We start from the raw sequence: 25,528 nt of genomic DNA on the forward strand, positions 1-25,528 counted from the left end.
GGGTCCAGTGGTGGGGGCAGAGCAGCACAGCATGCCAGGGGCCCCAGGCCACAGAGGAGCTGCACTGGGCTGCTGCAGAGGAGGCTATGTCATCACATAGTAACTGCTGTGCATGTGCCAGTGAGAGCAGAGCTAGCATGAGTAAGCTTATTATGCGATAATCACACCTTCATCTTCCTGGGTACATAAACTGCTGAGGTATCCAAGTCTGGCAGTGAGGCACAATCACTGTCTGAAGATGAGCAAGAAGGAGTCAGGTCCTTTCCTCACTGGGAACATATGTCTGATTTGACACCATTATCTTTTACTGTTTTGAAACAGATCATTATTGAACCACCTGTTGCCACTTAATTACCTGTACTTGATTACAAAGACGTAATCTGCTTTTGAGGTACAAACTCCTTCATTTTTATGTCCCTACATGATGTGCCCTACATGATGTGACCATTTCAGAGGCTGGATCAAAGCTTCCCCTGGGGGCTGCATCCGGCAGCGGCCGAGCACCCAGACACCTCTCCTGAACTTCGTGAAACCTGGTATTGGGATCGATCCTTTCGGTTCTAACGACCGGGCTGATCGGTGCTGACCTGCGGGGCTGGCATCCGCCGTGGTCCCGTTGCGGCAGGCTGCGCAGCCGGGCGCTCGGTGCTCTCCCGTGGGCCGCAGCCCCCGTGGCGTGCTGGCTGCCGCTGCCGGGACGGAAGGGACAGGCGCGGGTAGGGGGGTCGCCCCGCGGAACAAGGACCTCCCCGTCCCGCCTCTGCCCCCGGAGGCACTAAGCTCCTACCCTGGGAGATGCGGAAGCCTCGGGGGTCGCTCTTCCCCCCCGCCTCTCGCGCTGCCGGGGTCCGTGCTCCCGCGGCTGCCAGGCCCTGCCTGCCCGCCCGCGGCGCTGCGGGAGCGCCGCCCGCCGCCGCCCGCACCCCCTCGGCGGTGGCTCAGGCCGACCCCCGGCGGGAGGAGGCCACTGCTCACCTGGAGACGCGGGGGGGGCACCCCGGCGCGGAGCTGGTGCCTGTCAGCCTCCGCCGGAGCGCCCCTTCCGCGGCCTTTGTCTGCGCTGTCACATGGGCCGCGGTGCGGGATTTAAGCGGGTCTCCGCAGGACATGCCGTGAGCGGCGCGCCGCAGTCCTGCCCGCAGCGGCAGCGCTCCGCCCGGCCGGGGATGCGGCTCTAGCAGCCCCGCGATGAGCTGCCCTTCCATGGCGAAGAGCGAGTCCCGCACTTCGCTGCTGAAGGCGGCGGGGAGCCGGAGGGCGGCGGGCGCCCAGCCCCGCGGCAGCCGCGCCCGGGACGGCAAGGGGCAGGCGGGGAGGGACCAGAGCCAGGAACCGCTCCCCGGGGAGCCCAGTGCCCGCAGGCCGCTTTGCCACCCGGGTGCCCGGGAGGACGGAGCGAGGGGCGCGTGGAAGCTGTCACATGGACGAGCGGAGAGCCAGCCGGAGTCGGCGGAAGGAGGTCCAAGGAGAGGCAGCGGCAAGGAACCGGTGCGGACATCCAGGCACCACCACCACCTCCCACCGCACGCCAGCCACAGTCACCCCCAGGACCAGCATCAGCTCTCAGACAGGGATGGGGAGGAGGCAGAGGAGGACTTTTTCTTCAGTCACAGGCAGGGGTCCAGCAGAGAGTCCCTAAAGCTCTCGGAGGGCGCTTCACCTCTGTCCAAATCCAGCAGCAAGTACTCCACCAAATCCAGCGGCAGCGAGCGGTCGGTGGAAGCGGACCCCCTCCTCCAGCAGCTGCACCCCATGCTCAGCTCTGTCTTTGGACAGGTAAGGGGCCACGAACCCCTAGCCCTCTCCCTCCCCTCCGTCCCTGCCTAACCTCCGTTACCCCTCCTCCTGCCAGCTCACGGAGGCCGGGCTCCTCGATCCGGAGCCCCCTGGGGCAGCCCGCAGCTGTAAATGCACTGCTTCGTGCCCAAACTTCTCCCAGTGCCGCCGCACCCCCGGGGCGCTGCGGGTCGGCACCGAGGAGGGCCAGGCACCGCGGAGCGGGCGCGGGTCAGGGGTGGCTGCGGCCCCCGGCTGCCCGCCCGACCCGCCGGGCGCCGCGGAGGCGCTTTCGGAGGTGCTGACGTGGGAAGGGCCGGTGCTTTCCCTGCCGCCGGGGGAAGTTGTGCCTCTGTTCTGGGAGAGTCAGCGAAGCGGATTTTTAAAATCTATTTACTTATTAGATTCCATCTCTCTGGCTCCCCGCCTTGCTTTGCTATATTTGTTTACATCTCCTTATGGTACAGTTCTGTACAATCAGCATATGAATCATTTCTGATGGCGGAAGCTGTCGGGAGAAGGTAGTGGGGAGAACGACAAAAAAAATCCTGACCCAATTCCGAAGCCTTTCCAGTCACTATGTTAGGATGGAACAGATGCTTTTGGTGTTTGCAGGCTCTTTTGGTACAAAGCTGTTGCTTTTAGCTGCTTCTGGTATTGAAATTACCCAACAGGGCCACCGTCTAAAAATGAAAAGGCAGAGGGAGGCTGGTTTGGAATTTTCTTTTAGAGCCATTTAGGGATGTTACTGGGAGATGTAATCTCCTGGAAGATTAATGTAATTGCAGTCTCCCAGAAGCACAATTATAGGTGTGAGCCAGTAGCCTGGGTGGCTAAGTTCCAGCCCTGGAAGTGATCAATTAAACCAGAATTATCATTTGTAGGCTTTGTTGTCCTTGGCTCCTTTTCTGGTTTTGGTTTGGTTTGGTTTTTCTCTCTCTTTTTTTTTTTTTTTAAGGCAGGTTTGAGGGGCTTTGCAGGGTGACCATTCAAATCAAGATTATGAAGAGAAGGAAAGGAATTTTTGTAACTGGGTGGAAGGAGGTGATACCCCTGTAATCTGTTTAATTTGGTGTCAGGAGGTGTTGTCTACTTGTGTTCATCTCGACTTCTCCAGAGAACGCACAAAACGCTTCTGTTCTCCTTAGCAGTTTGCATGCTCGCTGACAGTTTGCTCTTTAAGAATGGTATGGTTGTGTTTAACTCAGACCAAGTATGGCCCCATGCCAATGGGGCACCAGAAGTTTAGGTTATAAGTCTGTACCAGCAATAAGGCAGGGCCTGCTGTGTGACTTGGTGCTCAACCAGATTACAAAAATCAATATTCCAGCACCAGGGTTTGAAATCCATGGGCTCAGCTCTGACTTGTGCTGTCCTTCTAGTTCTGATGAAGTGAAGAGGTATGTGCAAACAGATTTTAAATCTATGGAGCTGTATGTCCTCAAAGCATCAGAAATACCAACAAATCCATACCAGGGCTCCCACTCCCAGAGAGCTCTCTAGTTTTGAACTCCATCCTTACTTGAGCAGCAGCATTGTTATCTTACTGCTCCACTGCTTGCCTTCCAGCATTGCACAGCACTTCTGAAAGCTGTAAACTTAGCAAAAATCTGTTTGCAGTACTGAACGATGCCCCTTACAGAAAAGGGGCAGATACAACTCTAATTGCCATCTTTTGAGTGGGAGCACTGCACCAGTGCTTACAAACAAACACCAGCCTCTTACTTTCAGAGCATAAGATCATATATTCCCATTTCTCTCTATTCAGCTCTCACTTGCTTTACTGAGAGAACAACTGTGGTTGAGATTTTAGAACTGGCTCTTAGGAGTGGGCTATGTTAGGGCTGTTGAGGGGAGCTATAGTGTAGGTGACTGAAAGAGCTGGTTACAGGAAGAGGTACCTGAAGATATTTTGTAGTCATATCAAAATCCTGGGATGAAATAAAATACCAAGGATAAGAACTGCGGGAATTCTATCATGGAAAGGAATGATGAAAATTTTGTTTCTGTGAGTGAAGAAACAAATGCTAAGTCTTGTGTCATAATGTGAGTGGTGTTTTGAGACAGGTAAGGAGCCCCAGTTGAAGCCTGGGCTGAAGCAGGGTCATAGGTTTGCAGTGTAAGGCTGCAGGTGCTGTGACACCAGACTGCTCCACGTTGTAACTAGAAGAGAGCAGCAGCTCAGCAGACAATTTAATACCAGAACTTGTTTCCAGCCCACACAGCCCACTGTGAAACAGTTAAAACAGCAATTTTGCAGTACACAGAAGGAGAGGAGCACAGTGATGCAGAGCACCGTGGTCCAGCAGCACCAGTGCATCTTGTCCCAGCTCCACAGATGTGGAACATCGCCACGCTGATGTTCCACACTGGTGCAGTTACATGGTCACAGATGCAGACACTACAGTGCTGCAATCAGATAGGCAGAGAAGATGGCAGGGATGACTCCACAAAGGATGTCGTTATTGCAGTAACAGCAAAAAAGGAGCAGCCCAGAACTACAGGGTTGTGTCTGAGTGAGATGGATTTGTAGCTGTGCCGGAAAAAGAGTGAAAGCAGGAGTGCTGTGTTTATATAACCAGCACAGGGAGAGAGTGCACTGGGGGTGTGTACTCCGGGAGAATGCTAAGATCCTGCCAGGATACACGGTGCAGTGATAGGTCATTAATTAGCTTTATGCTGTGTTGGTGCAGTGACATTCTAGTGTACCAAAGCAGTAGTACTCTTCTAGGGCATGTGACTATTTTGTGCTGGAGTGGTCCAGGAGTTAAGAACTGTAGGGTAGTGTAAGGATGCATGAGCTGGGATGTCACCTCAGTCCTGTGACTTGTTTGCACACTGGGGTGGCGAGGCAGCTGCAGCACAACCTGCTGCTGTGCAGCCTAACAGGGTGAGCATGCAGTCCTGCACAACAGCCTGGAGAGCACTGCCAATGCGGCAGTGTGGTAAGGCAATCCTGTGGCAGAGACGTGATACTGGTGCCATGAAGTAGGAGTTTGGCAGTGCATGGGTGTGACAACTGTGTAGTGTTGTAGCCTGAGAGAAGAGTTTAGCAGTCTAATGATGTAGTAATACAATATTCCAGATGGGAGCTATTCTCTACAGCAGTGCTTATTTGTGGTGTGACATTAGCAAAAGGCTGTGCTCATCTGGCAGCCCCATCCTGTTGCAGCAGGAGGTACCACCACGCTGCAGCTTTGGAGACATGGCAGTGAGGCAGCACCAGGGCAATGCTGCAGGCTGACCTGATGACAGAGTGCAGTGTGAGTATGGACTGGTGACACCATGCATGTGACAGTGGGACAGCAGCCTTGCAAAGTGGCCCTGCAGTGATGGGAGCTCAGTGCAGTGCGGGAGCAGGGCAGTGACTCCTGGGTGTGTAATAATGCAGCAAAGGGCAAAAGGGATGAGAAAGGGGAGCACAGGAAGGATGTTTGGTGTAATTTTGGTGTGGCAGCAGGGTAGTGTTAGAGTGGCCAAGTGGTAAAGGAGCATCGTGGAGCAAAAAGGAGCACACTGCCATTGCTTTGAAAGGGAACAGTGATGGTCCTGCAGTGCCCAGAGTGTGGCCACAGGGCACAGTTCAGCAACAGTGTGGTATTGAGCAGTCACCCATCTGTAAGAGCAGAGGAACAGTGAGCCCTCCACAGCCAGGGTGCTGGCAGCCTGGCAGCAGGACAGTTTATTAATGTGACAACAGCAGCAGCACAGAGACTGGGGCAGCAGTGTGATGGCAGTGTGATTCTCAGGGCAGCAGCACTTTGGTGCAGTGTCAGCTGGTGGCCTAGAGCTGTGTGGGCTCTGTGGCATGTAACCCACCGGTTCTCATCGCTGTGCCACAGTGCTGGCCTAGCTGGCACCTTTAAGAAGAGATTTTTCCAGGCCTTTCCTATGCAATATTAATTTGCAAGTGATCCTGCTATGTGAGACCTGACCATTTGCAAAGCCGTTTAGCTTTCACACCCTGCTTGCCTGTTAAATTTTTCAGTGAAGTGATTCCCCAGCAGTTTCCTGTCAATTGCCGCTGGTAGCATGGGGATCAGAGGGCTCAAACAATGCTGTAGGGCATCATTAAATATTTAGAGGCTGCTGCTGTTAGCACTGTGGCCAAAGGGGCTTTTGTATTTCTATTTGTACAGGGAGTTAAAAGCCTCTCGAATTCCTGTTTTAATGTCAGCGTACACATTATCATTAAAATGTGGAAGGAATTCCTGCATTTCCTGCATCCTTTTCCTTTTCTTGTCCTGCTCCATCTTCCTTTGCTCATCTGCTTTAGTTCTTAACAAGTCTTAACGGACCTGACAACAAACCGAGGTGACAGAAGTGGCCCTGTTTCAGGGTAGGATGTGTCCTGGACTGCCTGTGTGGGAAGCAGGTGTCAAGAACATTCTCCTCTAAATCTGTTGGGAGTGGATAGAGAAAAAGTGCCTTGTCCAGTCTCTTGCTCTCTTGGTTTCTTCATCTGTAGGATGACCTTGTGCCCTCTGGTGGCCTCGTCTTTGGCCGACTGAGTCTTGCTGAAGAGCAGTCGTTGCTCAGGACCAGTCTTGGTGTGCTGCCCGCTGAGAGCCGTGTTGCCCCGGCCAGGCCAGCCGAGGGACAGCGGTTGGTTGATGGCTCAGTGAGGGAAGGTTTCGGCTGTCCCGTGCATTTTCGTGTGACGCTGTGGGATGGCAGAGGTGAAGGTGGAAGGTCTGGGTGTGCAGGTGCTGGCGTGCTGCTGTACGGCAGCTGAAGCAGCGACGTTTCAGGGCTCATGGCAAAGTGAGGGTAGCCGAGAACAGCTACTCCGTTACCGTGCTAATCGGCGCGGGAACTGGGGATGAGCAGCCTTGTTCTGAGCCAAGTGACCGACCGCCGTGGCGATGCCACGCCGGCGTGCAGCCTTAGCTCGCTGCTCTGCGGCAGCACAGTTTAGGAGGCAAATAATCCCCGAAGGAAGGCCGTGTCGTCCGTCGACTCTCCCTCCTCTTTTTATGGCACCTCTGAAGGCTTCTTTCGGCTCCAAAAAGAGCCCTCAAAGGGCGCGAAAAGGGAGGTGCGTCCCCGGGGCCGCAGGTGACACATCCTGTGGTGCGCCCCGACCTGCTGCCGGGCCCGGCCGAGTGTTCGATAAGCTGGGCCCGCCCGGGCTCCCGGGGCATGCCGCAGCCAGCGGCCGTTCATAGTTCTTGTTTCCGTCGTGAGGAACCTCCGGCGGGGCTCCCCGGGACAGTGGACAGTAGCAGCTCCGCCTCGTGCTTCGGTGGTCCCAGACCGTCCCGCCGCACTCAGCCGCGGTCCGGCGCTAGGCGGCCCCAGCGCGCCCCCTGCTGCGGGCGGCGCGGCGCGGCCCGGCCGGCGGCCCCGGTTCAGCGCAGACCCGGCGAGCAACTGGGTACCATGGGTCTGTCCGTGCCGCTGGGGCTTAGCCTCTGGCCGGCCTCGGAGCCGCCTGGTAAGCGTGTCACGGGCGGGGAGAGCCCTGAGGGTCCCATGATGTAGGCGAGAGCCGGTGCGGGCGTCCTGCTGATGGCCAAATGTGTGTTTACAGGGGCCCGGGTGACCGGCGTGGGGCTCGAGTGGCCTCCGTGCTTCCACCCCTACATGCGTGTCCGCAGCCCGTGTCAGTGCACATAACCCAGCATGAGGAGCCTCTGCGTGCGCGTTCTGCCGGCGTGCACGCAGCCGTGCGCTGCAGCCCCTGTCCGTCCCTCTGTGGCTGCCCAAACACTTCTGTAGTGCTGTGCTTAAAACGCCCGGCGTGTGCCTGCATCCCTGCCTGCCCACACCCGCCTCTCCTTTCAGGGTATGTCTTGTGTGGAAAAACGTTGTTCCACTTGGGCACTTCTACTCAGCTCCCCCCTCTCTCAGCTTGGGGGAAAATTTGTCACATTTATTGCTTGTAAAGAGTTTGAGGGATGGGAGCCCCACACACAGGGGCAATGGATAAGCTTCTTGCCTGCAGAGGGTCTGCCAGCAAACATTAAACAAATCTGTTTTAAAAGCATATGGAAAGACATCAAAATCAAGCTAAAAGAACATTCGTTAAATATTCTGCTCATGAAATATACAGCAGCAGGCTCTAATGCACAGAAATACAGAAACCCTCTGGTCTTTGGAGAGAAAGAAATATTTCCATAATAAGTTAATCATGGTTTAAATTAGACCACCGTGCATTCCATACCTATACCACCTTGAGTTTTGTTCCATGCGATGCTGGCTTTGAACAAAGTGTCAGGGGAGGGTTTAGCTATGGCGGCTGGGCTGCAGGTCTCTCAGCTGAATTAGCAGTGGTTCTTTGGGGCATGGCAGCTCCAGTAACTGTTTTTTCCTGACGAGTCCATGAATGGTATCGATTTCCAATAACAAGCAGCTCTATGGTGTGCATCCAGTAAAAGACTCCTAGCCAACTTTGGGCTCCCTTTCAATAATCCTCTGACATTCCTGTGACCTCAGAGAGTGACAGCAGTGCCCAGGAACTTCAGTAATCCTCCAATTTCAATCAGCTGCCTCACTTAGAAATAAAGACAAAGAGCCATTGTAGTTTCTAAGGTTGTATTTAGTTTTGTTAATAGCTCCTTGCAGCAGCAACAGACCATGAACTCAATATTATCTACAAATGAAGTAATTAGCAATATTCTAATATTTCTTCCACCTATTCCTACCCTAGAGTACTTTGCAACCAGCTTTGGAAAGAATATACAGCACCGCTTCATCCCACACAGATTAAATACATTCGCTGCTCCTGGAAGGGAACAGGCAAGGGTGCAGTGTTATGAGAGTGATTTGCAGTTCCCATATTCCTGAGCAGGGAGAGGACTGTGTAAGGGCTGCTTTAAACAGTCTTTGTACTGCCTATGATGGCAAATTGTCACAGCATTTTCTGAGCTGTCAGGCTTGTAGTTGTCTTTTTGTAGCTCCTTGATGATCTTGAAAACAGAGAATGTCCATAACACCTTGTGCTCTGGCCAACACATCTCCCACACACGGACTTGGAAATGGAGCTGGTGCTGGACCAGATCTAGATGAAGGTGTCAGGAGATGGCACATTCCCACCTCACTTCAGCTCATGCAGAACAAAGATAGCTAATTACAACCAAAGCTGTTCCAAACAGAAGTTGACAGTCCAGGCTTTGTTACCTTGAGAGGAATTGAAAATCTCCGTGGTGTTTTTAATAACCTTCCTGTGGTTTATGATTGAGTATGATCCAGTTGCTCTAATGGTAGAGAGTATTATGCACAGCATGAGTCAGCAACACTTTTGTCCTGGAACAGCTGACAGAAAATAAAGTTCCCAAAGTCTCTGCAGAAATATTCCCCTCTGGATCAGGGTCCAGACTGCATCCACCAGTACCTGGTGGTACCTCCTCTTGAGGTGAACCTATACTTGTTTGGAATACAGAACCATCCAAAATTGGGATGTCCCCATGCATGTGCAGCTCTCCCACAGGCATACTGACTCCCCCAGATATAGCCATGCCCACAGAGCAGCACCTACACACAAATGGTTTTGACACTTATTCTCAGCATCCTGTTCTCTTACAGCAGCCTCAGTTACAGCAGCCTCAATTGGAGGAAGGGAGAAAACATGTTCCCTCTAACCTAATCTTCTAATGACCTTTCTGCCAACTACATTTCCCTGCCTGTCTCTAAGCTGCCTGTGTTGGTGATGGGAACACGATCCCAATGTAGAGAGTGATCTTCCTCCTCAGAGGTCAGCAAGGTCTGTCTGATTGATGGTGATGTTCTGCCCAATTGCTCTTAAGAGATTCAGGGTAATAAGGAGACAAGAAAAAATTGCTTGTGATCATATTTCTTGGGCCTCTTGCAGCTCTGCTAGATTTTTTGCAGAGCTGAAAGACTGTGGCTGTGCTGCAAACCTGGTGCAACTGGGCTCCCATTGCCTCTTCCCTTCCTGGACCGGGTTCCCTGTCAAGCCTAGCAGCAGGTCTCAGCCCTCCCACTCTGCCCTGCGGGTTTCTAACAGCAGCCTGCAGCTGCAAGGAAGAAAAGCAGGCAAGCAGGCAAAGGCAGCAGTGCACCGTGGTGGCTGGCTCCAAATGCTCTTGCACAAGGTACTCTTTAGAAGGTGATCATCTCAACTTCAGCCTGTGGCAGTCTGTGGGCTGGGATGGATTCTCCTGGCAGGAGATGCCTTACCCCCTTGCTCTGCTCCCTCTCTGTTGGGGGTACATCAATTGTGGGAGGTTCCTGGCCCCCAGGCTTCCTGTCAGGGAGCCCTTATCGGCAGCAGGGGATGACTCGCTGCTCTCTGCTCCGGAATTGGAGTCCTTTGTCTCAGGAAGGAGCCCAGGCTCTTGCTCACTGTGTAGCTCCAGCTGTCAGGGGACATATTAATGACCAGCACTGTGGCTGAGGGTCGATCAGCCTCCCATTAGCTGCTTTAAGAGGGGAAAGAGAAGTAGAGCTAAAGATGGCAGCCTTGAGAAGAGCTAGGAGTTTCATCCTCCTCCTGCAGAGGAGTCCCCTGCTGCAAGGCTGGGGTCAACAGGAGATAGCCCACCTCAGGAGCAGTTTTGCTTCCCAGCCCACCATGGGTGGGGTCTGCTATGGAGGTCTTTCAGACCCATCCCCTCTGTCCCTCTCTGTCTGCCCTGGGTACAAGGGCTGTCTTCCAGCATCTACTACTGCAGCTTCTTGCTTTGGAGGGCCTGTGGACCTTTGTGCAGTTCCTTCCCAAGCCACGCAGTGAAGAAGGCATTGAGTGGATCCAAGAGGAGGCTGTTCCATTGCCTTTGCCTTTGGGAAGTAGTAAGTACAAGGAAGAGCAAGAAACACCATCCTGCATGGCCATGCACTTCTGGCTGCAACTGATTCCAGAGTAGCTGTTGACTCTTGTCATGGTTGGATTCTCACGCTCATCTTCTTAGGTGGAAGAGGTCTCTGAGCTCTAAAGCAACTGTTGGTCCACCTTGCACTCAGTTTGCCACAGCACCATAAGGGTGGAAGCAGAGAAATTCCTGTTTTGTTGTAGCATTGAGAGTTCATCTGTCTCTGTCCTGCAGCCCTGGAGCAGCTAGGAGAGTGAGTCCTTGGCTCCTGCACAAAAAAGCTTGTGGTGCAAGTACCCAGCCCATGGCTTGGGTCTTTGCAGGGCTTTTGGTTTGGAACCACTTTCACCATAAAGTTGTGAATACCTGAATGTCTATGCACCCGGCAGGGTGCAGGGTCAGTGTCTTCTTGGCCTTCACAGTTCTGAAGCTCATCATGCTGTGGCTCTCTATCATGGTGGAGCTGCAGCTGTCATGGCTTCATAGCTAAGGGTTCATTCACCATCCTCTTCAGATCCCACTGTCTGGCTGTGATAGTGCAATTTTTATGCTATTTAAATCTCTCTTCATTCTGAATGCTCTTGTGCACAGCCTGAGATCAGAGGAGGATGCACTGGGCATTCATGCCTCTTCTTTCAGGGATGATTCTGTTACCACAGCAGGCCTAAAGCCCAGAGTTCAGAGCTGGCTCTAGTTATAGAAGCCTCTTATTTATTGCAGGACTTGGGTGCTGAGAAATGGAATGGATGGAGCTGACATCCAGATTCTTTGCTTCATACTGTCTAGCCTAGGGCTGTTCAGATGAAGGATTAAGGTGTGAGCCCATCTTTGGCAGCCTTGTGCAGGTAAACCACCAGTTGAGTTGCCTCCTGGTCTCAGAAAGCTGCAGAAACTTTGCTGCAAGACTGGCTCAGGGACTCTGCCCTGTGGGTAACAATTACTGGCCTGTGACTGAGAGTGGTGTAGGGTCCCTGGGCTGATACCAACAGGCTTGCTTCTACTGCTGCAAGGAGAGAATGAGGGACTTCTAGGTCTGCTGCTGTTTATAAGCTGAAACAGGTCCCACCCAGATAAATGGTCCATTTCTGCTCCAAAACAAGCTCTGGAGTCTGCTCCAAGCCCCTAAGTGGATTGCCTTCTGCCAGCCCAGCTCTCTGCTGATTGAAAGGCTGAGAGGAGTTAGAAGGGGGGTGGGTAGGGAGGCGATGTTCATGGTCCCAAACTAGCTGGACTGAACTCATCACTGAAATCACTCCTTGCAGTGCCTCTCTGTTTTAATTCTCCCTGAATCAGCCCTCTCCCCTGAGTGAAACAATCTTGCCTGCAGATTGAGGGGGGTGGGAGGGATTTGAACATTAATCTGATGTAGATTATACATCCGCCTCCCTCTCTCTCCCCTTCTCACTCTCCCTCTCTTTCTGTCTGTTTCTCTCCCCTCCCTCTCCTTCCTGCTTCATCTCTTCAAGAAAGTGAACATAAAGTAAAAACACGGAGAGAGAGAGGCAGAGAGAAAAAGCTCCCTGAAGAGGGAAGCCCCAGCAGCCAGTAGCTGTTTGGATTTCCTGGTACTGCCTTTCTTGCTTTGCTCCCAAGGAATACCTTTAATGGGATCAATTGCTTCAGTTCCTTTATAACCAAGTGCACCGGAAGGGCAGACTCAGCATATTATGGGCAACTGTGTGAAGTCTCCACTGAGAAACCTCTCTAAAAAGGTATGTTTCCCGATCCAGAGTGCTGTGCCCTTCCAGCCCTGCCTCCTGGGATGGGGGACGTCATGGGCAGGTGGGAATGGGAGGTGGGAGAGAGACAGGGACAGTATGAAGGGTTCAGTGCTCTTCACCAGGCTCCTGTAAGAGCTGCTGGTGCAGCTGCAGCCATTGGAGCCTGGGATCCTGGGAGCTCTAAGGTGTGAATGGCTGCCAGCCTGTGCATGGCCCTGAGCAGGCTGTGCCTGCTCCCTGTCTGTGGCTGCCCTCCTGCTGGCCTTGTGCATGCTGCACTGGCACACACCCTCTGTGTGGGCACCTTGGCGTGTGCCAGTCTGTATGAGCTGCTGCCTGTGAGCATGTGCTTCTGCTGGGAGGTGCCTGCATGGGCCCAGCCTGCGGCCTTCCTGCAGGGACACAGTCCTGAGGCCTGCCAGCAGCCTGGGCACTCAACGTCTCTATGGACATGTCCCGAGGTGCAGGAGCAGGTCTGCGGTGTGTGCTGTAAGCATGGGGGTCTGTGCACGTCACACACCTGTGTGCCTGCCTGTGTGGAGCTGTGCATGCCCCTGCCAGTGCCTGTGCTCACAGCAGCCTGCGTGTCGTCCCGCAGCCGTCCTTGCCCGTGCACACATCAAGTTTTGTTGGGATGTGTCTGGGCACAGAAGCATTTTCTTTCTCTGTGATCTGTCTCTGTGAGTGGATGCAGTGGGCTCTGGCTGGGTGTTTGTGCCTCATGTGGCACATCAGTATGGCCTGTGTGTCTATGTGCTTGGGCCCAGCCGGACTCCATCTGCGGGCTGCCACCTGTACCTGTTCGGCTTCAACCTGCAGTCTGCTCTGTGCTGGGGTTTTACACTGATCCCAGGATTAATTAGACTGAGGAACAATTCCCGTGTTAGACTGACACGGGAATGATGTGCCCCAGAAACATTCCTTGTTTGACTTGAAGAAGGTCTTGCAGCACTGTGTACCTGTCAGCTGCACGGTTCTCCCTTAGCATTGCTGCAGATCTCATCACTTGCAGAAAGCTGACAAAGTTGTGCTAAGCATCTGAAGTGTTGCAGTGAGGAGGTAGCTCTGTGGAGACCTTGCCAACAGTGACATGCCACTGCCATCAGGATGCTGCACCCCAGAGTCCTTGCCACCTGGGAGGGCTCATCTAGGAGGGAGCTGTTAGGGCGAGGACCTCTGTAGCAAGGAGTCTCTTCTGTGTGGAGATTTGCTTCTGTGCACAGCTTGCTGCTTATCTTGGCTGCTGTGAACAAAGCCAGGAATGGCACAGTGCTGCTGCAGTGGAGCTGGGACACAGATGAGGGAATTCATCACCAAGCAGTTAGACAGTGCTGAGACCAGTCCCTAGGTCACCCTATGTAAGGGTGACCTTCAGGGTGAGACAGAAGTAGCTGAGGTTCATCTAAGTGTTGCACACATATAAATCCAACTGGGTTGCCTGTAGGTCACCTCCAACTTGCAATAAAAGGAGCTGGCTGCAGCTGCGCTCAACACGATCAAAGTGATTGTAATTAAACTCTGACATGTGGCCAGGCTGCTTGAAATCAAAATGGATTCAAGATCTTAGAAGCCACATGACATCAGTCTTTTAGGTAATTTATGCTTTCGTTCCTAAAAGCTGCTTCAAATGATGCGCTTTGTATCTAGTTAGGAGGCCTGGGATGGCAGGACTGAAGAGGGAAGGTTGCAAAGCTGAAGTAGAGAATTTCTCAGACCTTGTTCCAGCTAGCCATGAATTAAGGACCTCAGGCCCTCATCCTGACAGGTCCTGGGGCTCTGCCACTCACAACACACATGGTGCTAATGGAGACTCTGCAGATCAGTCTCAACTCTGTGTCTGCTCTGTGATCCTGGTCTTTTTCTCAGCTTTTACCCTGGGCAAGCTCCTTTTGCTGAAAAGGTAAAGAGGAGGGGCTGTAAGCAACAGATGTAGGAGGAGCCCTTGGGTGACAGACTGGGCTCATGATACAGAGTTTCACCCCCAATTTTGGGACTCGCTCCCAGGCACTGCTGTGCTTCTACTGTGCAGAAGCTTTGGCATGGAGGTCCCTCATTTTTTCAGCCTTCACCATCCCTGTGGCCATCTCTAAATCATTCTGGTCTTTTCCCTCTCCACAATCTGTTGGCCCAACACAGCCAAGGGCCAGACCGAAGCAGGGAGGGTAGTGGCCTGTTTGGGGAAGGGACAGGGAAAGCCTGAGCTCTCCAGTCCTGTCCTTGCATTTTCCTTGTGCACACCACTGTTTCCTCTGCAATGGGCAGTTGATGTTGCTTTGCCCATATCATAGCTCCCTTCCTGGCTCTGCTGGGATGTAGGAGAAAGATGGTGGAGGGAACTTATGGGCATACTTGCAGGAGAAAGCTGGGGGGCTGCTGTTAGATGGGGCCGGGAGTCCCTCTGTTGTCCTGGCACTGCAGTGGGTTGTCTGGTCAGGATCCTTGGAGGCTCCTGGCAGCTGGGTCATCGAACTGACAATCTCTGTCTGCACAGGAAGGTAGTGGGATGACTACTCTGTGGTGCTGCTCTGTGGCTTGGCAATTCACTCTGTTGACTAAAAGGGTCAGCAAATCAGGATTGGGGGCTGCGGGGCCTTTGATCTTTCTTCTGGCTTCACTGGAATTAAACACAGAAGTGAAGTGAGTTATTTTAAGTGATTCATATTATTTGGGGCATTAAACTGAAAAATGTGCCAGGAAATCAAGCTGATAGTTTTGAAAATACATTGTACTCACATCACGAAGCTGTGCAGCTCAGCACAGATGCCTCTGACATTTAGCTGAGCTAGGAATGTGCCATTTGCAGATGGATGCTCATCCTTCAGGTTTTTAAGGACAAGTGTCCTATGTATCAGATTTAGTCAGAGACAGATCTCTTCCTCATCCATGCCTGCCATGAAAATGCTTTTCTGCTTCGTGGTTTCCTTGGGGCTCGAGTTGTTTTTGTTTTGGTTCCTATTATTCACATGCCATTATCCCTGAGCAGGTTGATGTCACAGGCGCAGGAAAAGGCAAGCTGCAGCAGCACATGGGGCACATGGGCACATGGGGACAAGAGGCTCACACCAGTGTGGCACGAGTGTGCGGCTGGTCTCCTGGCCTGCAAAAGCAGCCCAGGCTTTAGGGAAAGGGTTAATGGAGACAGTGACAACGGACAGGGCTTCTCTGATCACCCCTGCTCACACCATCTGTAAAACAAGTGTTCCTCAAGAGGAATCTGATGTGTGATTAATGTTTGTTCTACAAAACCGAGGGTCTTGTGGGTTGCGGTTGCTTTTTATAGCTGCATGGGAATATCAGGGTAAGAGTTTTCTTGCAGAGCCAGGGCAGTGCATTTCTACAAAAGGAAAACAGTGCCTGCTAATAAAACCCAGCGCTGGGTGCTGCTCTGGAGCCCTGTCCCAGCAGGATGTGCGCACATAGGGAAAGGTGCAATGTAGACAGAGACCTGCACCTATGCCTGATCCCCACGGAGGGACTGTCAGTGATTAAATAGGCCCAAAGCAGTCACTGCCGGAGACCCTGAAGCTGCAACTAACTGAGAGGGGTGGGGGAGCGCCAGACTGCGGCCAGTAGAGCCACCTGACGCTGCAAACAGCCTTCTGGTAATGCTACAAAGCGTGCGGTGCTGTGCTGCTGAAAGGTAACGTGGAGGCTGGCACAGTGCCCTTGTGCGGGCTCTGCCCGGCCTCCTGGGGATGTAGCTGTGCCAGCAGCTTTGCCCTGGGCAGGCACACGTCCTGCCGCGTTGCGCTGGGCTGTCCTTTGCAGCTCGTTCAAAGGATGGCTAACGCTGGGGTAGGTGTGGGAGCCCCTTGCGCAGATGTGAGCAGCGCTGAGGGTTTGATGTCATTTCAAAGCAAAATTCCGCTGCTCGGTGTGCTTCTCTCAGCTTTTGAAAGTGAACTCCGGGGCTGGCTGCCTCTGTTCGAGTCCTGGCAGAGCCGCCGGGGGGACGCAGTGCGGAGCAGATGAAGGAAATGTAGCAACAGTGTCTGTGAGAGGTGGTTCGGCAGAGCTTCACAGCAAGGGCTGGGCGCGGCGGGGAGGTAACAGCCTGTGTTGTGTCGTTTGCTTGCTGCTGGCCGGCTGGGAAGATCCGGCATGAGGAGAAGACCAGCTATAAGGCTGTCCAGACGAGCGAGGAGGGGCCGTCGGCCTGCGAGTACCAGGGTCCGCTCATGGTGCTGGCCCAGAACTGCGCCGTCATGCACAACCTGCTGGGGCCGGCATGCATCTTCCTGAGGAAGGGCTTCGCAGAAAACAGGCAGCCTGTACGTAAGTTACACCCAGCCGGGCGAGACACACACACTGCCAGGACGTGAGCCAGGCACATGGAGCTGGATGCCTGCTCCATCCCTGGGGAGCACTGGCACCCCTGGCCCTGGGCCTCGAGTGCTTGAGCTCCAGCTCCCAGTGCAGGCACAACCACAGGCAAATGTGAGGATGAGACCTGGAGGATATGCAGGGATGTCCCTGCGCCTAAACGACAGGAAAGGAGGATTTAAAATAGGCAGCTGCGGAAGGTAGATCCAGGCCCATGCTCAAGTAGTCGTAAGAACACAGGAGAGGGACTTAGTACTTTAGGACTTAGAGAATCATGTGGAGTAGGGAGGAGTCCAGTGTTCAAAGCTGTTACTCCAGTAAGACATCCACTTCTCATTCCCAGAGGCTCAGATTAGCAACTAAGGCCTAAACAGACAGATGCAAACTGGGGCATCCGCCTGGGGAACAAGCTGCCCCACAGAGATGTCCGTATCTGCCACCAGCTCATGGGGAGCACACTGGTGCTAGCAGACATGAGCATGCATCTGCCCCCGAACAATCAGCCAGTTTCTTGCACACTGCCTAACCCAGCCTGGCACTGCAGCAGTGCCAGCCAGATAACCCAGAGCACAGCAGCCTGTCCTTGCCTTTCCAGAGTGCCAGACTCCCCCTGTGCTGTTCTCCACACACCACTGAGCAGAAGCTGAAGCACAGCCATCCACTCAGTCACACCTAGCTGTAAGTGCACTTTGAAGTGCATCTGATGTGTGCATTTATACACAGACACCACAGGGGTGTTTGTGAATTCAGATTGTGCACCTGGACAGGTTCAACATAGAGCAAGATACAGCCCAGCTTTGTGTCTGCAGGAAACAAAACTTGTGCACACAAACTCAATTCCTAGGGTAAGGTGAATTCAGAGACATACCCAAGGACATGATCAGCCCTCTGCTGGCTATGTGACAGTGACTATGGGCAGTCCTACATTCACCCAGTGCATTCCATAGCCTTGTGGTGAAACAAAGCTCACCCCAGTTACCTTAGGGTCAGCCTCCCTGGTGTACTGATGTGGTTATCTGCAGTACTAAGAAACACCAAGACTTTCATTTCTGAAACCTCTTTTTCAGCCAACAATCCCAACAAAGAGCAATTACTCATCAAAGGGCTTTTATTCTTCCTAACCTGCAGCCACTAAGTGATCAGAGGTTCCTTGTGCCAGTTCACTGCCCCAAACATGTTGTTCTCAGACAGGCACAGCTGCTGGCATGCACAGAGCTACCTGTCACAGGAGATGGGTCCAGCTCCCTAGTGGAAGGCTCACAGCCGGGCAGGTGTCCATCCTGCTTAGGATGTGGCAACTCACAGTAAGTACCCTAAAAAGTCTCTAAGATGGGATTAGTGATGTCTCCAGCTGCCCTCATGTAGAATAAGTGCATCTGATAAAGACTCTAACCCAACAGGATTTGTTGTGCATAGAACAGAAATAAGTGAGGGTAAGGCAGTTGGGTGTAATGGATTCTGCAGGTCACTCTCTGCACATCCAGGATCCAAACTCTCAGAATAGTTTTATTCTTCTTTCCATATGTTCTCCAAAAAGCTTTAGAGTTGTTCAGTCCATTTCTTCCCAAGCAATTCTCTTCCCTTATCATTTTAGGGGATCTTCTTTCAGATTTAAACCAGAAAACCTCTTCATGACATTAGTTACTGCTTGAGTCAGAGTTCTGGATGGACATGAGCCCCCCCTCCTCTGGCACTCTGTGGCTCCCTGGTGGTGCAGCCTGCACAGACATGCTCAGAGCCTGCAGAGGCAGCTGCCTGGGTGTGCCAGAGCAGGGCTGTGTGGAAGCCCCTGTGTCTGACATGCGCCAGTCATGTCGGGTGGGGTGAGCAAGGAGGAGGATGGTCTTGTGTCGACGGCGCTGGAGGAGGGCCTGGGTCCTACCCCAGCCACTCTCACAGGGGTGCTGTGGGTGAGTCACAGCAGCCTTTGCACTCTGTGGTAGTGGTAACCACAGCCCTGGTCCCGAGCTGATGTTGGCACATGGGGAAAACCGTTTGTGACCTCTGGAATGAGCTGCAAGAAGTGTGGTGCTGACCAGGAGTGGTTCTCTTCTGCTTCTTTATCTGTGGGGGGCCAATAATGCCTCCTGCCCCTGCTCTGAGGAGGGTGGATTGTTTTATTGCTGGGTGTTGATGAAAGCAGAACAAATGGGATGACATGTTTGCAAATACCAGGGCTGTGAGGGACGGAACAGCAGAGCCAGCATGCTCTGGCAGCCCCAGCCAGCGCAGAGATGCCTCTGGGAAGGTTACAAGTGGCAGGCTGGTGACTTCCCTGGCACAGCCCCCGGTGCACAGACGTAAACCAGGCTGTGTCCTACTTTGCCATGCACTCTGAGCAGCTGCCATTAGAGCTTACAGAGGAGCTTGTGGTTAAATAGCAAAGGATCATTCTCCTCACACTAATCAGGGGCACCATTTCCAGGGGTGTGTGGTGAGGCTGAAGGACACCTGGAAGGAACCTCCTCACAGTTCCGGGGAAAAGCCAAGAGGGAGACGACAAAAGAGAGCTCTTCTCTGTGCTCCCAAACTGCCAGCCAGCTTGAATTTGCCTGGGAGCCATGAGAGGAAGTAGGAAGGGCACTTGAAGCAGAAAGCAGTGCATTTCCATGCTCATCTTTTCTTCCTGGTGCAGTGGTGGAACTTTCCTTTACTCCTTTGTATCCTCCCTCTTCTTCTGAGAAATTCAGTTTGGATGTTTGCAGTTGCAGTGTTTCCTGAACATGGTGAATCCTTGTCCTCTTGTGTTTGTGGATGACCTTGGTGATGTCTGTGTTGTGTGTCTGCCTTCATGCCTGGTTTCAAAATGCTTATAAATGGAGTTGAGGCTGGGAGGAAGAGGGAAGTTCCTACCTTCTTGTGGGGATGGACTGCAGGAGATGGCACTGAGATGTTGGCTCTAAGAGAGCTCGTGGCTGTCACTGTCCTGCCAGAAGGACAGGGATCAAGCAGTGATCCAAGGAAATGATGGTATAGACCTGCTGGTTATGGAACTGCTTCCAGCTGTTTTGATCTGGCTGTATCAGCAGGAGCTGCCATGGGAGGCATGATCAGAGCCTGAGAGCAGATCAGAACTGCTGCAGGGACAGTCTCTGCTCCAGCACTTGCTTCTGGGAAATGATGTAGGAGTTTCAGGAGGGTACTTGTACCATCAGGTGAGGAGGCCACATGTATGGCTGTGCTGGCCTAGGTCTCTTCTATTTTGGAGGACCATCCATCATCCCCTGCCCAGCAGCTGAGAGGGAAAGGGGCTGCCACAGGAAAGTGTGCAGGCTAACACCCACCCACTGGGGAGGAGAGCTGGAAAGCCTTGCTAGGTCGATGGTATTAAACATGTCATCACCTTCTTGGTTCTTGTCTCACCTTCTGGCTTGGCCCAGAGCTGTTTGTACCAATAAGTGCTATTCTGAAGCTCTGCTTGTGGCAAGCAGAAGGCTTTAACATTGCATGTTCTGTTTTTGCAGGACAGAGAACTGCGGCCGGAAGAAATTGAAGGTAACCTTCATTGCTTCTCCTGTGCCACCTTTCTCGCTGCCCAGGGAAAACCTACTGGCTGGCCCTGCCAGGGTGGGCCCATGGGGTAAAACATTGCGGTACAAACCAAAGGAGATGATTACTAATTCCTGGGAAGTCCAGCAAAGAGAAATAATATATAAAAGTGCAAGAATGCTGACTGTGAAGGAGTTTGTGTCCATTCCAGGTTCTGCAGGGTAGGAGGACAAGTAAAGCAGTGGGATGTTTTCTGTCAGGGACCTGCTGTCCACCTCAGCTCCCACAGAGAGCACCATACAACAGGGTGACTCCAGGGAAGCTGCCTTGCCTACCAGTCACTGCAGTGAGAGCTACAGAATATAGTGCCAGGGGAAAAGTTGGAAAAACTTGACTAATTTCAGCTTCTTTTGGCAAGTGCAGGCTAGCAGTGATCAGTTTGTGACACCCGCAGTCTAGCTTTCCTATAAAGAATGGCTCAGCAGTGCTGCTGAGAGGAGAGCTAACATTGCTCCAGTCATTGCCTCTTTGCAGGGAGACCTGCTGGGAGAACATGGAATATCTTAAGGAGTCTGACCTCATAAAGTGCTCCTGATTCTGGGCTGGTTTCTTGCAAGAAGGCATTTCAAGCTGTCACTGACAATGTTCTTTTGGATCCACTCCCACAGAATTAAGAGAAGCCTTTAAGGAGTTTGATAAAGACAAGGATGGGTTTATTAACTGCAGGGACCTGGGCAACTGCATGCGAACCATGGGCTACATGCCCACTGAGATGGAGCTGATAGAGCTCTCCCAGCAGATCAACATGAACCGTGAGTACATCCACCTTGTGTGTAACATCCACCTTGTGTGTAACATGCACCTGGCTGTACCTCCCTGCTGCTGCTGTGCCCTGCCTCACTGCCTCAGGTGCTCTGAGTCTCCTGCCTCTTTCCCTTTGCATTTCCCCCACCCTATTTTTGGTTCTCATTTTCATTTCCTATCATCTCCTCTGGTTGTGGTCCTTAGAGGTTGATGCCTTTGTTTCTAGCTTATCAAAAGGACTGTTGGGCTGTGCTGTAAGGGAACAGTGAGTGCAAGGATTGTCCTTTGTGCCTGTACTGTTTGGTATAAACCTGCCCTTGCTGCAGGCAGTTAGCAGAGCACAGGCTGTGGCTGTTGCCATATTGAAGCTGTTTTCTGATGGTGTCAGACTGAAGGAGGAGCCTGGGAAGATGGAGATGCTTTGGTCTGGTGGGTGGTGGATGGCCTGACTCTGCTGTGGTTGGTTGTGGATCTGTCCTCAGCCTGGGGACAGCTGCGCCCAGCACACTGTAGCTGTGTTTGTGCCCCTTGTCTTGTACTATTGTTTTGTGTCACCTGTTGTCTGTGGCAGTGCATGGCATTACCCTCAGCCAGGTGGGAAGAAGAATATTCAGTGTGTGTTATTTCTGACACAAAATGATCTAGAAGGGACAAGTTACTTATCAGTGGAAGGAAAACAGTTGTGCCACAGAAAAGCAGCTGATAACCCTGGCACACAAATCCTTAGGAATCTGAGAGTGCTGCTGCCAGCTTTCAGAGAGGGGACAACGAAGAAAGAGGATGAATACAGTGAATAGTTGGGCATACGTTGGCCACTGCTAATGGAGCAAGACTCCACCTTTGCTGCAGGGCACTGCCCAGGCTGTGCACAGGCATCATGCTGTGCCCTTGCCATGCCCTGTGCACAGGCGCAGCAGGGGGTTGCTATAAGTACTAGAAAGATCCTGGTACATGATGCCGTGGGGGTGCCACAGTCCATGGCAGCCTCGGGTGGAACAGTTTGGGCTCATTTTGCCTTGCCCATCCACAAAATACAAGGAGGGTAAAACTACCTCTGCTTTTCCTTCCGCTGTCCTGTACCTGCTGTGCTTTGCTTGCTGGAGAGCAAGCCCTGTGTGGGCACACAGAAGTGCACAGTGGGTGCTGAGCTTGCCTGACCCATGCAGCTCTCACACACTCTTCCCTCTTGTCCCAAGTGGGTGGCCATGTGGATTTTGAAGATTTTGTGGAGCTGATGGGACCAAAGCTGCTAGCGGAAACTGCAGACATGATTGGTGTGAAAGAGCTCCGAGATGCCTTCAGAGAGGTGAGTGCTCCCTACACGACACCCCCAGAGAGGTGAGCAACAGGAGGTGGGGAAGAGAGAAGATCCACTGGGGAAGAGGAGAAGAGGAGGAAAGAGCAGCACAGTGGAAGACAGTGAGTCAAAGCAGGCATGAAACAAGGGAGGAACAGAGAAAGTCACTATCATAAGGAAACCCTTGAGGCAAGGAAGAAGAAAGCTGGTGCAGACACAGCACAAGGGGTTTCTGAGGAGAAAAGCCAGATAGGATCTAAAAGGGACCCAAACGAGGAAAAGGAGGGACACCGAAGGAATGCAGGGAACCCAGGGCAACACGTAATCCAGCCCAAAGCAGGAGCTATTGCCATTAACTGTGTTTCCCCTGCTGGTACCTGCAGTTTGACACCAATGGTGATGGGGAGATCAGCACCAGTGAGCTGCGAGAGGCCATGAAGAAGCTTCTGGGGCAGCAGGTAGGCCACAGGGACATTGAGGAGATCATCCGCGACGTGGATCTCAACGGCGACGGCCGCGTGGACTTTGAAGGTGAGAGGTCCTTTGTCCTTTGCTCTGCTCTCAGCCAGAGCTCAGCTCACAGCTGGAAGCAGAAGGGAACATTTGCATGCTCAGGGCCCAGGTATCTAAAGCATGGAAAGAAAATTCAACAAGATTTTTTTCCCTAGCCATCTGAGGGCAGTGGTACCTAGAGGCCTGCACAGGGCATTGCTCAGCTGGAGTGTCCATCTGTGTCATCTCTTGCTGCAGCTCACTGCCAGCTGGGTGTCTGTGCCTTTAGCCTGGGAAGAGATGTGCCCTGGAACGGAGCAGCAGCCTAGTACATACCTGCTGTGCCAGCCTTCTTTCTAGGAGGCATTTTCTTTTCTGTTAGCTCTGTTGGAGGAGCTAGCTGTGAGGAGGCTGGATTGCTCTGCAGAGAGCATTGCACCTTCCGTCTTCTCACCTCCTTGCCTGGGTTTACCAAGAGCTGCCTTCATGCCAGGAGATGGTCCCATGTCAGGTGTGCTCACTGGGACTGCAGATACCTGACCTAGAGGTGTGGTGTTAAATCGTAGAGACAATTCCTTTCTCCTCCGATTTTTCCTGCCAGAAGGACTTGGAAAGATGAGAGTTATGCTACTACCCTAGCCATGGGCCATGGCAGGAGCAGTATCGATAGAGCTAGGCATTTCTGTGAAAGGGAGCAGTGGATACCAGACAGCTGAGAGGATAAAAGAGCATGGCAGGCTGCTGCTTCTCCTGGTGCAAACCCAGATGGCCCTTTGCAGTACGGGTGAAGCACAGGAGTTGCTGAGTTAAAATAAAATGGAGGTAATCAGTTTTGGCTCACAGGGAGTCCTGGGTCTTCATCACAACAAGGAGTCTCAGTCCTCAGGATTACTGAAGCTTCTGAGGTCTTTGAAAATGCTCAGAAACTTCGAGTGTCTCCCTAGAAAGTGGTAGCTGTGGTTGTTGGGGGCACTGGCTGACTGCATGCCAGCAGCTCCCCTTGCTCCCCAGAGCTAAAGTACAATGAAACACTACCCCAGGAGCGTTTTCTCTGGGAGTCACTGCTTTAGCTGTCAAAGGACAGCTGGATCAGTGGAGAGGCAGGAGTCAAAGGGCTGATTTCTACTGCCCTCCTCTTGGAGGTCACCAGCTCCTGGGTGATTCAAGCACGGAACCAGAACCCATTTATACTTGGTGGCGTTCACACCCAGTCCCAACAGCTGCCAGTGTATCCTTACAGTTAGCCTCTGTCTGGAAATCAAGAAGGCCATCAGAGCACACCAGTGCTTTCTCACACTAGTGCCTGCAAGCTTGCTCAGCAGAGTGTCTTCCCAAGAGCATAACTTGCGGTTCCCTGAAGCTGCGGTAAAGGGAGGAAGCATTTGCTGTAGTGCCTCCCGAGGAGCTGCTTGTGCAAACAAGACTGTGCAGGGGCTGGGAAGGAGTCTGCAGCAGAGAACTGACCTGCCAGTGGGATCCCACCACCATAAAGCAAGGATGAAAGCCTGCTTTGTGTGAGCTCTCCAGGGCAAGCCGTGGAGTGGTTAAGAGCTGGGGCAATGGTTTCCCTCTGGCTGCATGCAGTCTCCAGAGAGTGAGAGCTGCCTGGCTGCTTTCTGCTTCAGGGCTGTCTTTTCCTGTTGGTTGCAGAGTTTGTTCGCATGATGTCCCGCTGAAGAGTAACCTCAGCTCAAGACAAATCAGCACCTTAGAGAGGGCAGAAGAGGACCAGATGGAGCATCTAGCCCTGGGTTATCAGCTGGCTGCAGCTGGGCTATTGCAAGATGACCTGCTGCTCCTCCCTCGTGGTGGTCCCCATGCCTCTCCACCCTTTCACACTGTGAAAGACTTGCAACTTCCTACAACTGGAACCATTCCTTGGAGATGATTGCAGGGACTGCAGAACCAGGACTTGCCATGATGCTTTCATGGGTTACTTGCAACTTTAGACTCCTCCTCCCTAGCTTTATTCTCCCACCAGCTGCTGCAAAGCAAAAGCAGGAGACATCCTCTTGGCTCGGTGGAGGAGAGCAAAGCCTTTGGGAGGACTGGTGGCAGCCTCAGGGTGTGCTCTGCACTTCTTGGCTTCCCTTGGTGCCCCGTGTCTGTGTTGTCTGTGTGTGTCTATATGTGGAGTTAGTTATGCTTCCCTGGCACATATTCGCATCTCGTGTGGTTATGTTTACCAAGAGTAAATTCAAATACCTGTCCTGTGGGGGGAAAGGTGATAAACCTGCACGCTGAAACGAGCTGCAGCCTCGATGTCACTGTCAGAGCTGGGGGCTGGGCTGGTGGGGAAAGGTTTCAGCAGATGCACACCCTGGCATCTGCACCAGGTCCAGAAGCAAGTCCTTGCCACAGGAAGGGAGTCACTGGTGGCCACTAAGCCTGCAGCAGGACTCTGTCTGCTCTTCCTCTTGCTGTCCCCATGGCCAAGCGCCCTGGAGGTGTCTCACTGTGAGGGTCTCCCCCACAGCATCCCCCCCACTTGCAAGTGGGAGGTGAAAGCCCATATGGCCTTGTAGCAAGGAGCAATGGGAGACAGAGCAGGGAGGGGAGCTGGGTGGGAGGGGGGATAGGCAGCAGCAGGCACCCTCCCCTTTTCAGATCACTGCAACCACAACTGTGAGCCTGCCATGGGACCTGAGCTGCAACACCTCTGGTGCTGGGGATTGGCCAGGAGCCTCCTTGTGTGGCACTGCCTTGCTCCAGCTCAAAAGTGCTGCATCTTTATGCAGCAGTGACCACAACAGCAGCTTCCAGGCTGTATCAGCTGCTTCCAGACACATCAGATGCTCTTCCTCCCATCCCCAAGATGCTCCCAACTTCCTGCCCCCTTCCCCTACTCTGCT

At 52.8% G+C, this 25,528-nt stretch overlaps 1 protein-coding gene across 3 annotated transcripts; it reads left to right on the plus strand.

Moving 5' to 3' along the window:
• Positions 1 to 1,188: 1,188 nt before the first annotated feature.
• Positions 1,189 to 24,352, plus strand: CABP1 (calcium binding protein 1). Of its 3 annotated transcripts, XM_054392690.1 has the most exons (7): positions 12,218 to 12,262; positions 16,366 to 16,542; positions 20,059 to 20,089; positions 20,752 to 20,895; positions 22,084 to 22,193; positions 22,568 to 22,715; positions 24,327 to 24,352. In XM_054392690.1, the coding sequence occupies exons 1-7, from the start codon at positions 12,218 to 12,220 to the stop codon at positions 24,350 to 24,352; spliced, it is 681 nt and encodes a 226-aa protein (XP_054248665.1). The 3 variants fall into 3 exon arrangements, with proteins under 3 accessions (XP_054248664.1, XP_054248665.1, XP_054248666.1); XM_054392689.1 differs by lacking the exons at positions 12,218 to 12,262; positions 16,366 to 16,542 and adding an exon at positions 1,189 to 1,776; XM_054392691.1 differs by lacking the exon at positions 16,366 to 16,542.
• The last annotated feature ends 1,176 nt before the right edge of the window (positions 24,353 to 25,528 follow it).

The sequence above is a fragment of the Indicator indicator genome, chromosome 26 (genome assembly GCF_027791375.1).
Source record: "Indicator indicator isolate 239-I01 chromosome 26, UM_Iind_1.1, whole genome shotgun sequence".
Classification (NCBI taxonomy): Eukaryota; Metazoa; Chordata; class Aves; order Piciformes; family Indicatoridae; genus Indicator; species Indicator indicator.